The sequence below is a fragment of the Stylophora pistillata genome, chromosome 10, assembly GCF_964205215.1.
Source record: "Stylophora pistillata chromosome 10, jaStyPist1.2, whole genome shotgun sequence".
NCBI lineage: Eukaryota > Metazoa > Cnidaria > Anthozoa > Scleractinia > Pocilloporidae > Stylophora > Stylophora pistillata.
Window position 1 is genome coordinate 30,319,250 of NC_142528.1, and position 15,065 is coordinate 30,334,314.

The 15,065-nt window shown below is 38.8% G+C and overlaps 2 protein-coding genes across 2 annotated transcripts in view; one reads left to right on the plus strand and one right to left on the minus strand.

Annotated features, from left to right (window-relative positions):
* Window positions 1-2,049, minus strand: part of LOC111325427 (IQ domain-containing protein K) — a 5,114-nt gene extending 3,065 nt beyond the window's left edge. The window contains exons 1-3 of the mRNA XM_022929229.2: window positions 1,605-2,049; window positions 428-525; window positions 228-280 (exon numbers count right to left, since the gene is read on the minus strand). Coding sequence (XP_022784964.1) covers window positions 228-280; window positions 428-525; window positions 1,605-1,959 — 506 coding nt within the window. The 5' untranslated portion in view covers window positions 1,960-2,049. The remainder of the gene's footprint in view (window positions 1-227; window positions 281-427; window positions 526-1,604) is intronic.
* An 866-nt stretch (window positions 2,050-2,915) lies between these two features.
* Window positions 2,916-14,775, plus strand: LOC111325471 (polycomb protein suz12). The gene is made up of 14 exons (XM_022929282.2): window positions 2,916-3,119; window positions 3,236-3,282; window positions 3,509-3,579; window positions 5,563-5,637; window positions 6,706-6,764; window positions 7,335-7,435; window positions 7,652-7,913; window positions 8,011-8,300; window positions 8,496-8,858; window positions 9,936-10,093; window positions 10,733-10,825; window positions 10,988-11,093; window positions 11,802-11,881; window positions 12,571-14,775. Exons 1-14 carry the CDS (start codon window positions 3,020-3,022, stop codon window positions 12,779-12,781), a joined length of 2,016 nt encoding a protein of 671 aa, XP_022785017.2. The 5' UTR covers window positions 2,916-3,019; the 3' UTR covers window positions 12,782-14,775.
* The last annotated feature ends 290 nt before the right edge of the window (window positions 14,776-15,065 follow it).

Consider the following 15,065-nt stretch of genomic DNA (forward strand, 5'->3'; position numbering starts at 1 on the left):
CCAAATGCTAAAAAACAGAAAATCCGCAAACCACAATGAACACCAAAATCAAATAACCAAAGTTTTTGGCACAAAACTAAAAAACAAAGGTTTTTTAGCTCAAAAACCGAAAAAGCTATCTAAAAAATAGCCAATACTGCAAATTCCAATGCCCCCTTCTGCCAAGGTCAAAATAGAAAAATATTTTGTTAACTAAATAGAACATTAAAGCAACTATTGATGCTAACCTGAACAAGAACTCTGTCAAAAAGTCACATGCATTAAACTTTGATCTTCTCCTCTATAGAAAAAGTACAGAACAATAAGTTAGACAAGAGTGAAAGCTGAAAATTTCTAACTACTGCTCCTGCTCTTCTAAAGTTAAATAAACTGAGGACATGCATGTCAATGTATATAACCCTAAAAGTAATTTCAATGAAAGACAAACCTCAAACACTTTGTTCTCTTTGGCAGCTATCAGCATTTGCTCAATTGCTGGTAAGAGAACTGGAAACATGTAAGCATCTAGGTATTCTCTGGGGCTACCTGAAATGATGGAAATCATATATGTAAAACAGGAAATATGTTTTGTCCAAGAGGGTAAGAGGAAAGGCAACCTCTGCAAAGTTATCTGAGATAAAAAATTTTTTTCAAAAATACTCATGCAATGGAATTTTCCACTGTAAAATTTGCTTCTTTCTCCTTGGTTGCCTTGACCTTGAGATATCATGTGAATCTCCAAAAACAAATTCCAGCCTTACTGCTCACTCCTGTGAGTCAAGCACAGCTGTTAGTGGTTAAATAAATTATGTAAGATTCCTAAGGTGTTTCTTTTTTGGCAACTGCTCTGACGAAGGCTAACGCCCAAAACGTCAGCTTTTCAACTCATTACGGTGGCCAATTTATGATTTCAACTTAGCTGATATAACCAAATTACCCTGCTAAAAGAATAGATTGCTTTAATTTGAGACTACAGCTTTGTTTTAAAATAGTAAGGGATCAATGATACAGAAATCTTCATGAAAAATTATCAAAATTATTAAGCATCATTGTGGCATCCTATGTGCACAGTATAAAGTTCATCTCCTGACAAGATTTCCTTAAAATCCCATATTTTAATACATGTGCAGTTAAATAATTAAATGTTTACACCCTAACATTACTATGCATATTCTCCATATTGTTCTCTATACATTTCCCAAAGGCTCTGACAAGGAGAATTTGTTTAACAATCAAGAGCTTTGTATGAAATCGATCCTCATAGTAATAAATCCTACTTATGTAGTACTGGAAATAAGGCTTGAAAGAAGAGAGAGCTTCTTCAGTTGATGACCATTTCCTTTATTCTCCTGACCTTAATGTGTGATTCAGGGGTGACATTGTAAGAAGAAATTAGATGCTAGTCACTCTCAAGGGGTCAAAGGGTGAAAGAAAACGATGATAGAAACAGCAGTTTAGCCAAAATATACAGTAGCTAGCTTTGAGGCATGAGCATTATACATTGATGTATCGGTATAGTATGAGGTTTAACAGAAATATTTCCCTTCTCCTCCCAAGCTCATTAAGGGGACCTTCTAGTACTGTAAATATCCTTCTGAATGTGCTCTGCCTTATCTAATACTCACACTCTTTGGGATGAGGTAAAGGGGCGGATTCTTGTTTTGGAGGTGCAACTGGCTTTCTATCCAACAAAACATAACCAAAAGTTGCCGGATGACTGATAGAGGCATCAAATTCGGGAAACATTGAGGATCTTGTTGACGTGCCATCTTCTCCTTCGGGAATTTCAGGCACAGAATCGGAAAGTTTGTGTCCATAACGACCGAAAAACACTGGTGAACTTTTCGCCGCATCGTAACTACTTCCAACAGATAGTTGTTCCTCCTCTGAATAGTCCCGTTTGCTGCTATTTCTCGTTGCATTAAGTTCAAGCATTTCGCTAAATATGGAAGAGGATGGGCTACATGGTGCTGCGTACATTTTGAAGAAGAATAATCGACGATTTTCCAGACAAATTTCAGTTTATACTTCGTCCGCCATTTTTCTCCAATGTTGTCAATGGTAACTGCCGCTGCTCAACGTCACGGGCGCATATTTGCACACTGTCAAACAATCCATGTATCGCACACCTACTACAGCGAAAAACACACGAGATAGTTGAAAAAATAAAGGGAGTAATTGGTAAAAAATCACTAAAAAGCGCCGAATCACTAAAAAGTCACTAAAAAGCGCCGAAGCATCGATCTTCATTGGTACGCCACGCAGTAAAATGATTTAAATGAATGCTGATATAGTGACAATAAATTCTTGAGGGTTAGAGAGAGGAAATCTAAATGTATCAGTTTCCAATTACTCATTATTGGAGAACTTGGCTCCGTAGGCTTTCACTAATACTTAAGTTCACTAGCGATATAAGAAAAAAAAAATACAGCATTGATGTCATAATCATTGTTGACCGAGCTCCTCATGATTTGCCTGGGACCTCCCTCGTCTCTACCCTAGCCCCTCCCCCTTGCCTTAAACTGTACTATTTCTCCTTTCCTTACTTAGCATAAAACGTTTCCCCTTAAGGACCCTGCTTTGTGCCTCATGGGGATTCTTTTCATGTTCAGTTTAAGCAACAAGACACTATCGGGCTTAGTTGTGGTTATAAGCCAGAATTTGAGTGAGGAGAGAAGCGTGAAATTTCATAGCGTCCTTAATTTATTTATTTTTTTTTTTTTTATCCTCGCATGTGCAAAATACAGAAAAAGTAGATGGCTTCTTAGTTATTGAGAAAAGGCATTGCTGAGATACCGCTATTTCGTTTTTAATTAGCCTTTCCCTTCCACTTTTTGCGTTACCGACAGCCTTTTCCTTGCCGTAACAGACGCAGAACGAAGACTCTACTAAGCGTCGTTCGCGCAAAATATCCCATACCCATAGTATATTGCGGTCGTCGCTCGCGTGCATTTCGCGCGGTTCTCAAACGCCAGGAAGTGAAAGGGCGAGAAAGACTTTGCCGTTTCTTGTCCATAACACGGCGAAAACCCCAGTGAAAATGACCAGTGAGAAGGCCGATGTGATCTATCCAAGTCCGAAGAAGACAAAATTTGAACAACTTCGAGCAGATCACGAGTTATTTCTTCAAGCTTTCGAAAGTAAGCGAGTTTGTTTGGAGTCGACGAAAGATACACAGCACTTCGATCAATTTCGCTTCATCCCGTTAAATGGCATTGTTCCTCACTTTTTAACTTATCAACTTTTCCACTTTCAGAACCCACGCAAATTTATCGCTTTCTTCGAACGAGAAATGCAGTCGCGGTGGGTATAACATTTACTTATCTAATTTTATTCAAAAGGAATCACTGTTGTCTTTCAGTTTATTGAAGACAATTCTCTCCGTTTTGTATGCCAAAAGTTGCCTTTATTTGCAGTGTTTTAAATCCTTAGGAAAGTAAGAAAGACGCGATTACTTATTTGAGACCTATCCCAGGCCAAGATCATGAAACATGTTGATTTCTTTATCACATTTAAATATCTGTTACAGCCCGTATTTCTTCATCGCACTTTGTCTTACATGAAGCATCGTCGAACTAGACCGGCATCCACAAAAAAGCGGTGAGTATATACTAAAGCCTTATTGAAGGGTTTTGCTTTTCCAGAAGAAAAAGTTTACTCAATATAGGACAGGGATACGATAACCTATTCATGTGAAACTGTCAGCTATTGTATAGAATTTCACGGAATTTTTACGACTTGAAAACAAAAGGGCTCGACACGTGTGGTGATCAAACACGTGTCCAAGTTATTCTAGTTAATATATAGAGTTTTTTTTATAAAATTAACCCTTCTTGCTTAAACGAGCTCTCGTCTTGATATTTTTTTTTTTTGTGAATGATTTTTGCCCCATACAATCCGCCCTCCACTTGTTTCTGAACACAGACGCCAGGTATGACATCACTTAGGTCCCTAAATTGTAGAGAAGTGGACATGATTTGAAAGTGCTCTGTACAGATCTGTTGAGAAATTGGATATCAGTCGAATAACCAGCAGATTGTCCAAGGAAAGAACATTGTGTCAATAAATGCAGTCAGTGGTAGACACATTACGTAATGGATGAAACACAGACATACAGACATAACAACACCCTCCTCATTTAGAAGAAGGACTTTTAAAGGCTGATAAACTGAAAAAAAAAAAATGGGCTGTTTTTATAGAAGTGCTCATTTTTTTTTTTGCAACTCGAGTATTTTTCAACAATAAATAAACATCTGCTTAAATATATTGGTGTCTAAAGTGAAATAACAATTACTTCACATTTTTAATTTCATTTCCCTATAGCCAAGGTTTATACGTAAGTGGAACCCCTGCTGACTCAAACTTTCAAGGGGAATGAGTTGGAGTTAATGGGGACCCAAGTTATTGTGATTGGTGTTGAATTTCAATGATCCTGTCAATAATTCACAGGGAATCATGTTTTTATTATTCTTGTGCAATCAACTGTCATTTTCATACTTTTAGTTTGTTTTATGAAGGTCCTTTGACAAGAGAATTCAATCTAAGTAGTTTTGATGAATTTATTATATTTCATGAATATTACTACATTTGTTTCAATTGCGATTTAAGATTGGGATTTGTCAATCAGCTATGTTCTGACACTTTGAGCTTAGGGAAAGTAAAAGAAGTTCAAGTTAACCAAGTTCAAGTTAGTTGGTACTAGATGAATTAAAAAATGGGGTCAAAACCAGAGGAAATCAGATTTTAGTCAAGTTAGTAGGAGCCAGAGTTAACAAGGTTATACTGTACATTTGGGATAAAGAGAAAATTTGGAATGGACCAGTTATATTTGTAAACATAACTGATTATTATTATTATTTTTTTTATATTTTAATTATTCATTCAATCAATCTAGGTGTTAGAGGAAGAAGAACTAACCACTTGCATTCTTTCTTTATAATATTTGTCTTATTGTACTCAAAATACATAAATCAAACTTTTCCTGCAAATACATTTACTGGTATCTTAGGCAATTTTATGAAAAACAGAAAATTGACTTTGTCCATCAAAAAAATTTTTGGAATTCCAGTCATTACGTCGAAAAATTTTGAGAATGTTCCCCATAAGCATCAGAAAGATTGCATCCCTACTGAGCATTTTGGCCTTCTTAAATAATTACTTCCCAAATACACAACACTTTAAAACGTAGTGCTTTAAAATAACATTGAAATGAGAAACTTATCTCCCCTAAAAGGCCCAATGTGAACACTTGGCTGTTGTGTTCTGAATTTGAAGTAAATAGTTTTCAGGTTAATATACTTACGATATTTGTAAACTGCACATGGTCTTGACAGAATATACAAACTTAGCTAAATGACTAACTGACTGAGTCATCAAAGTCTTAATTGTAGCTTCTTTGAAAATTTAGTAGCAAGAAGAAAAAAGTATTTTAGAGTTTTAAGCACTGAGATATGCATGAAAACCATTTAAACATTGTTCAGTCCAAATGATTTCTAAGCTCCATTCCCTCATCTCTCCTAAGTTTAGTGTGTTCTTTCGTCTTCATGATTTAAAGGCAGTTTTAATTTTTCTTTTTCTTTGTAGGAAAAGTTTCAAGATCAACGACATGCTAGAGAAAGTTGAAAGTGAGAACAATAGATCAGAAACAGGAGATCCTCTGTGAGTTCCATATTTGAACTAAGAGAAGATTTGTCATTCAGTTGACTTTTGCTTCATAAAAAAAGTTGAATCAATTTCACATCAGAGCACCAATTGATAGCAACTTTATTTTTCATACCTGATTGTTTTGAAAGACCTCAAATAGCATCCATCAATCTTTGGTAATGCATAAAGCATTGCTAGGTAGCATCACCCCAGTGTCTGTGGTTTCACCCTAGGACCTTGTTCAGAAATCATAAACCACAAATGCTTTTCAAAAAACAAAAATATTATGAAGTTGTAGAGCTACAATCATATTGGGAAGAGTAGAAGTTTTCCTTTAAGTTTGCAATTTTTTTTCAAATTGATACCTATAAATTTATACTCTCATTATGGCTTCTAACTTTTTCATGAAATAATATCTCAGTGGTATGCCAGCTCCTGCAGAGAAAGTGATGTTCATTGTACAGACTCTGATTTAGTGTAGAGCTAATTTTCAATAAGAATCTTAAGATGGTTTTAGTACTCTTTTGAAGTTTTGCTTTATTCCTTAACACTGATGTTATATATTTGTTCATTTTCTGTATTTCTTCTCCACTAATACTGTTTCAGTATAATGTCAATCATAAAACCTATGAAATCATTTTTCCTAATTTACTATCTGAATTTGCTTTTACATGTCTGTAATTTTAGGAAAGACTCTTAGAAAAAAGACAAAGTTTTTGTTCACAATTGCTGTAGGCATTAATGAAAGGCAAATGTTATTAGAAACAAATTTAGATTAGAATACATTTGGAGAGTGTATTGTTGAAGTATATAGGTCATTGGAAAATCAGTTTGATCGTTCAACGTTAATGAAATATATTACAATGTCACGATTAGCTGGATTTTGGATGTATTGAGAAAGGTTTTTGGTCAATTTAAGACGTTCATGACAGAGGAGACAACTATGTTAAGGTTACTAGCAGTTGTTAACAATGAATATCAAAAAGTTGATAAAATGAAGTTGTCACAATTTTGAGAGAGTAAACAAGAAGTAAGATGCTAATGTCATAGCTGATGTATATGTTATTTTTACTTTATTTGCAGTGAAAATAGTGGCTACATGAATCTCACATTTACAGGATTTTTCCATGGATCAGGACCGGGTATTTCACTGTTTAATTCAAATTTTATTCAGAAGAATCCAAGTAAAGGGGAAAGATGAGAAAAAATTACTTGTGGCTTTCTCATGAATCATCATTTTTTCCTTTTAAATAATAGTGAAAGACGTTCCTATAATTGAATGGAGGTTGAATATTTAAGAATATACCACATCTCCCTCACAAATTGCCTTTTTCCATCTTTCTTAGAATTCCAATTTTCTGTAGAGTGTTTTTAAAACAACTCCCAAGCAACTATTTCTGAATCATTTTCATCCTTATCTATTCTCCATCCTTAACTTTCCCTGTTGCTCTCAAGTGACTATCATCAGAATGGACTCTGTCCATAAGAGTAAACACTTCTCTTTTGAGAGTTTTCTTTTTTAAATCAAGGCTCTCCTTTGCTTCCGCTTAAATGACCTGAAATACGTATATTGTACCAAAAGAGCCGTTGGAAAGATTATCAAAGTTCCACAACAATGTTCACGATATACTGATTACTCTGATTATTTCTTTGAGAAATGCTTGTTTAATTTCATTGCATTTTAAAGATGTGTTTTATTTCGTCTTCTTCAGTTAACGGTGACTTGTCAAACAACAAAAAGAGCGCGCTACTCGTGGAAGATTTTATCAAAGTGGATGTACTTCTCGTCAAAATCTGTCACAAGCGACGGAAGGTATGTTCGTGGTTAGGGTGCGATCTCTAGAACGATGGAGCACGTCGGATCGCCCTACAATGCATTGCGAACCACTTTTTGGTACGAAACTTACCGACGAGTAACCGACATGTTACCGACTGCCAGTCGTCTGACATCCAACAATCGGTCGACTGTCGTACAACTAGCACGGTATAAAACTTCCTCTCTGCATATCTGTTCTTTTTTTTTATATAGGAAAGTGATCCACAAGTAGTGACAAATCCTCTCGGCCAAGGCTCCGCGCCATTCAACCCTCGCTCTCAGTTGTTACCAGTCTCTCCGTCATCAAGTGTGTCCATCCCTAACGGTACTTTTAGGGGTGGCAAGACGAGTCGAACATGTATTCTTAGTCTGCAAGTCAGCGTCCCGTACCGCGTAAATAATAAAAGCACCAAGAAAAGAGGGAAAAAGAAGAACGCCGGGGAACCTCTCTCTGATGCGGCAGAGGACGAAAACGGTATGCCTCTTCATAAACGCATGCTGGTAACTCATTTAGACGCAGGCCTTGATACACATGTACACGGTCTAATATTACGTCAATCTCTATATCTTAGGCGTCGACGACACTCTCACCCCAGAAGAGCCCCCCACAAAACGACGTCGTGTGGGGCGGAGCTATCCCGAGGGGGAGTGGGAAGATGGTGATGCATCTGATAATTCAAGCTCTTGTGAGACTGCGCACACTGTGTACACCGCTGAACTTATCGTGTTTGACAACAATAAACACTGTTTATTAACGGACGGTGATTATGAGCTAGCGCTGCACGAGAAGCACAAGAGACCAGGAAGAAAGAAGGGGATACTGTCCAACAGGACCTCTTGGGAAAACGTGTTTGAGGGACAGGTGAGTTACTGAGAGGAAAGGGCGTGGCAGGAGGGGGAGGGAGGGAGAACTTAATCTGTCACAGGCCATCTTCTTCTTCGCTGACAGAGATGGAAGTGCAAACGATGTTGCAGGTGTAAGATATAATGTGACCCACTGTCCCTAACCAGCTTGATTCAAAGTTTCTGTCCATTAAAACAATGTTGCATTTTTCAGATGGGTCCTTTTGAGGTGTTCGCTTACGGCCCCACCTTAAAATTCAAACTCTCTTGGTCGGGCACTCCACTGGCGCGGCCACCAAGGCGTCCCACGTCACTTCCGTTGCGAGCACCACTGACCAGTCAGGACTCGGCGTCAACGAATGACGTGCGTACGCCAAGCGAAGAGGCCAATGGAAACAGTGAGAGCAGGAAGAGACAGCGAGTATTTTACCAGTTCATTTACAACAACAACACACGCCAACAAACAGAGGCCAGAGATGACTTTTTCTGTCCGTGGTGTTCTATCGATTGTCGAGGACTGTACAGTTTGTTGAAACATCTGAAACTCTGCCACAGACGCTTCATCTTTACTTATGCTGTGAGTATTTTTAGTCTGTTTTTTCGGTTTGAGATGCGCTTGTTTAGGAGGTTTAAATGCAAGGGCGCATTAGGCTTCAGTAAGAAGAAATGTAATCAGTTGCACTGAAGTTAACCGACAAGTTGCCAAGGAAATTTTTTGTGATGCCTTTTATCTATAAAACTGGTTTTAAAAGATGAAGCTCGTTGCAATAATGATAATTAACGCAATTTTGTTATGAGTTCGTAGCTTGCATGCAGACTCTCATAATGATTGCTTTGGCACGAACGTGTCTTTGTATGCGGGAAAGCATGAGCCCTTGAGCAACGCGAACCGGTGAGAGGTTTGCTAGTACTTAAGCACGGACCCCCCCCCCCAGTCCCCCCAGCCCCCCCTGGCAAACCTCTCCCTATCTCCCTGCTTCGTCTCCAGTCTTCCTGCGGACTAAGAAACGCGCTTCCTGCAGCGCTGTAAATGAAAGCCTGGTCGCTGGCTGATCAAATCTCAAAGCAAATGATCTGCAAGTACACAAAGCGAAGAGTGTCGAGGGCAAATCCAGAGCGCGGCGAAACTTGCTTCGCGTGCCAAACGCTGCAAAATGGATGCGTAACGTAACTAGACAGGTAAAATAGACACAGTGAAATGGATGCTTAACGTAACTAGACAGGTAAAATAGACACTGTGAAATGGATGCTTAACGTAACTAGACAGGTAAAATAGACACTGTGAAATGGATGCTTAACGTAACTATACAGGTAAAATAGACACTGTGAAATGGATGCTTAACGTAACTAGACAGGTAAAATAGACACTGTGAAATGGATGCTTAACTTAACTAGACAGGTAAAATAGACACTGTGAAATGGATGCTTAACGTAACTAGACAGGTAAAATAGACACTGTGAAATGGATGCTTAACTTAACTAGACAGGTAAAATAGACACTGTGAAATGGATGCTTAACGCAACTAGACAGGTAAAATAGACACTGTGAAATGGATGCTTAACGTAACTAGACATAGCACGGGTAATTAGCGTGGGAGAAAGCGGAAAACAGTTATCCCTCTGTAATCTTCCATGACCACATATTCGTTTTCAGCCTCACAGTAAAGGAGAGAGAATCGACGTTAGTGTAAACGAAAACTACGATGGATCATACGACGGTAAACCCGAAGACATGAATGATATTCTCGGTTATGCGCTCAGTCGAGAGGGACCTTGCAGGAGAGTGCCTTCTACACATGTTGTGGTCTGGAGGTAACACAACTGTCACGTAGTCTGTAACTTAAGTGTCTCTTCCCCCCCCCCCTCCCCTGTTCTAAATTATGGCCTGTTCTAAATTACGATCTCATCACTATCCGCCCTAAATAATGTTGTATACCCGTTGGGATAATTTTGTGTTATATCAAGAATATATTTCCTGATTCAGAGGTGATTTTCTTCATTTCCATGTTCCTAGTGCTTATAAATTGTATCGATTCTAAACGGAACGCGTACATCTGATGAGATTTGAGGGCCAATCCCCCTAGAATTTATGTGTGCCCCACCCGTCCTCAAACAGGGAAGGGGGAGCGCACACAAATCCCTTGGATTTGAATTCCTATGTAGTTACGGGATTGTTTGCACGATGGGCAAAATTTGACCAGTAGTCTCATAAGTTACGAAAAACTGGGAGAGGAAGTTCTAAAATGTAGTCTCTTTAGCAGCCATTGTTCGAGCTTGTACCGCGATGCGCTCGCGCTTAGTGTATGGCGCGACAAAACTAAAGAGCTAAGCAGGATTGTTCGGCGGTAAACAGAAGAGTAGTCCCTCTGATGTGTGATTTGATAACCGAGACGTATTTGAACAAGAACTACATTGTGGTTCCTTGTAACTCATAACTAATTTGTACTTCAGACCCCAACGTCGAAGAGAAAGTCTGTCGGAATTCTTGGAGCCTGATGACGGAGAGTTTGACAGCAATAGACCTTTTTATAATGGACATCACAGGTATATACACGTTAATAGCTGTTGTCTTTTGTGTCAATTACATATTAATTATATCTAAATGGCCTCACACTTGCGCGCCCACATTGAAGTAGGTTTACCACGTGCCATCGTCCATATTTGCTCGTGGCAAGTGCGTGATTGACAGGCTGTCGTTCCTTTCAGGATGTATTTTCATTCAGAGACAACGCTTCCCATCATAACAACTGAGAAGGACCAAGACAGTGAGGATGAGACTATTCCTGAATGGATGAGAGTCAAAACCATCCAGGTGAATTTGTTTTTAATGATTTGAAAGTAGATATGTATGTGGTAATATTCGTGATGTTTAATGTGGGTGGGGCAAACCAAGGGTTGATTGTGGCTCCGCATGATTAGCCTGCTTGGCCGCAGCTTGAAAGGACTAGTGTCGAGGAATTACATTCATTGCGGTGTGTTCTTGTGCAAGATATTCCACACCCATAAGAGTGACAGGGCAATCCCAATTGTCATAGAACCTCGTTAAAATGTTTGGATGTAATCTACGATGGACTGTTCGGTATCCATCCCTCCCAGGCATGAGGTGTAATAATAATACTTCTAGACGCTCCATGCTACAAACACTGGCACAAGCTCCGACTGCCATGCGAGCGAGTCATTTTCTTTTGCAGACTTCATTCCTGCAAGAATATTCTACAATAACGATACGATACGATAACTTTATTTATACACGGTATTTTCATCATTTAATAAAGATACTCGACTATCTTGCCATCTGCCTAACTTCAATGAAAATAATAAAAATATTTCAAATATAAAAACTGCTTTTCATGGTTGATATGAGGATGTCACAACAGGAAAATTGTCCTGTTGTTCTATCTCGCCTATTCGATCAACCGAGTGTTAGTCTTTTTATTCTCAGTTGCCATGAAGTCACGTGCGATGTACATGTTACGAGTTTATTTTTTCTACATATTTACGTTTTCATTTTCATTTTCAGTTAATCGATGAGTTTACTGACGTGAATGACGGAGAAAAAGAGTTGATGAAACTTTGGAATCTTCATTTGATGAAAAACAGGTTGGTTGTCTTCACTCTTGATGAGAGTGTGGTGACTCGTGATGGGAAATCCGTAGAAAATGGAATCAAAAGGTTTTAGACAAACTGCCATTAGTGTTAGTCAAACCTTATCTGTGTTGTACAGTAAATGAGAAATGTGTAACTGACCACTTTAAGCGAGTGACCGTTTTCTAGCAGTTTCAAGTGTAATCGAGTGTCGAAAGTAGCCTTTTTGGACTAAAGTAGTATCAACCCGCGCCATCTTCCAAATCAGTTTAATGCAGAACTAAAGGCAACCAGGGCTTGGTTATTCGCGTTTTCCCGTGCCTGTAGCTGTTTACATGTTTCGTGTAATTGCCATATGAGTGCCGAAAGTAATCCTTTAATGCGCTTACCTCGCTCTCCGATTGGTTCAGAAAACTTGCGCTACCCTCTCAACCAATCAAATGCAAAAGTAACATCAATCGTGACTTGGTCGTCTGCGTTTTCCCGCGTTTTCCCGTGCTTGACTGAGCTCGTTTGCAGGTATTTACTTTTAGCTTTCATTGGCCTTTTGTTTTTAATTTTTGTCCAGGTTCTTCTTGGCTGTTGTGATTACTTTGGGTTTTGATTTTTACGACCTTGAATCGACGCGTAGGGATTTCAAGGAATGAGTTATAGAGACAACGAGATTGTTATCAATATTTTTACTTTTTTGTTGTGTTTTTCAGCTACATTGCCGACTTCCAAGTGATCGACGCTTGCCGTTCGTTTATCGATAAGAACAGCCAAAAGCTTAGAGAGAGGAATTTGGAAAGAAATTTTCTACTTCACCTGGTGAATCTTCACGATTTTAATTTGATCACATCCAGTCAGATTGAAGAAATTAGTGGAAAACTGAGGGATCACTGGAAAGAACCGACTTCAAGCAGCACATGTTAGGAACAGTTTGCTTGTCTCTGTAAGACTTACATTTAGACTCGGCATAGAACCACATCCGCCCCAAGGGCCCCTCGTCCTATATTAACTTAAGAGTTTCTACGTGTTAAGAGTTTTTTTTTTTTCGTGTTGTGAGCCATCGGAAATTAAGGTAACCTCCAAACAGAAGGTCAAATTTTTTTCATTACATAAGCATCGCAACGCCGAGGAACTTCCGTTCTAGAATTGCCTAGGGGTGGGTGTTCAGAAGAATGGTTGTGTCACGATAACATTTACTTGAGGCTCTCCCGTAAGTCTCTTTGATATTCTTATGACTCTCTCATTTTGTTGGCAGTTAATTGTCAGTCAATTTCTTGTAGTCCCTCCCTTTCTACTCCGTTGGCGATGACCGTTCCCCTCCCCCCAGAAACTGTGAATCCCTAAAAATCCTTCTCTCTCCCTTCATGCAATAGATAATTACTGGTTCCGACCGTTTCTTTTTTTATTATTATTATTAATTTTTTTTTTTGCATAGTACCCTCTATTTCAATCCTGAAATTCACGGGAAGTTTTTATTCTCTTAACTTTCTTGTTTGAGGTCGGATCCGATGGATGATTTTTCTTTTTTCGGAGATAGGCGAGGGTAGCACGTCTTTTCTTCTTTGTTGGGGGGGGGGGGGGGGATGTGGAGCGAAGAGACGAAAGGAAGTAAGTCTCTTCTGGCGACTTGTTCATCGCGTAGAGGAAAAGTAGTCTGGGTCGGAAGGACTTGATTTGTCGTATGTAGTTAACTTTTATATATATGAAATTTTTGGAGACAGTTGAACTAGTCGAGCTTTGCTCGTGGATGACACTAACTTTCCGATTTAGCGCACAATTAAATAGTCTTTGGCAATCACCATGTACAGATACTAACAAATTCACCACTTATTTTTCTATTTATTAAAATATTAAATGATATACATACTTTTGGCTGAGAGAAATTGCCTCTTTGCAGCCAAATCTTGAATGCGTAGAAAAAATTCAGAGAAAAATCGCAGGATTACCTTGTAAAAGCGTTTTTTTTTTTTTTTTTTTTTTTAATTGCGCCTTTTACTTTTTGCGAGTGCTAAGGATGCGGTGAAATTTTAATAAAGTGCGTGATATTTTGAAGAATTTTTTTCCAGATGTTCGTAATCCTGTGAACACTCGGTATTTCTCGATTTCATCGGCGCCAGAAATCAGGAAAGGCAAAGAAGAAATACTTGAGAAATTAGGCTTCTAAACACAACACAAAATAGCTTGCGAAGAGGCCCTCGATACTAGTGCTGCAGGGTTTCTCCCATCCTCGGAGACCCAGGGGCTGTGAGACGATTTTAAGTTAAGGGCAGAAGAGCCAACCGGTTGCAGTCGTTCTGGCATCAGATTGGTGCCAGAAAATCTTTGTTTTTTGCTGCCCAATCAGAGGGAAGAGTGCTTTGGAGTCCTTTCGTGTGTTTAATACGGACATATAAAAGAAGCTCTGTTGCTCGCTGTTTGTTTGAGCCGTGCGACAAAGCTTTGCCCGTGGTGAGAAGTTTCAGTCTCAGCACACAATGTAAGAGAAATCGATCAGATTGTCCGCGAAAAACCTTACCGGAAATTATACTGAATACTCTCGCAGGTATCACAAGAGAACGTGTTTAAAAGTTTGCTAGGTTCGCATAAAACATAATGGTTGCATTGATATGTCGCTTTAAACGTTAGATGAGATGTAAGCTTAAATCTTTCTACCATTGTAGAGTTTTTTGTATAATCTGCTGTAACTGAAACTTTTTCAATCCCGTGAAGCTATTTCGTCGCACGGGCCACGCAGGTATGTCGAGCAACTGGCGCTTACGCAGCTTTCTGTGCGCACCAAAATCTAATCTAATCTTCGCCTGAAATAAAAAAAAAAAAAAGAAAAGCTAAGCATGGAAACTTTTGTTTAATAGATGTGGGTAGATAACCCTGTACTAAGCTGACATTTACAATAAAGCAAACCCGCCCTTTCCATCCAATATTTCCTTATCTTTGGTTTTGTTTTCCCCAATGATAGCAGCATCGATTTCCAATGATTCAAACGTGTTTAATTTGGTCTTCAACAATTGGCAATGACCAAGGGAGTAGAAGAGAATCCGTGGCCTTTCGAGCTCAAGAATTTGAACACTCTAGGCAGCAGTTGAAAGATTAAACTCTTTCCAAACCCCTTCGGTAACTTGGATATATCAACAAAGTTGAAATGGTAAATTGGCCACCGTAACGATTACAAAAGCTGACGTTTCGAGCGTCGGAGCGAATAGAGGAATTG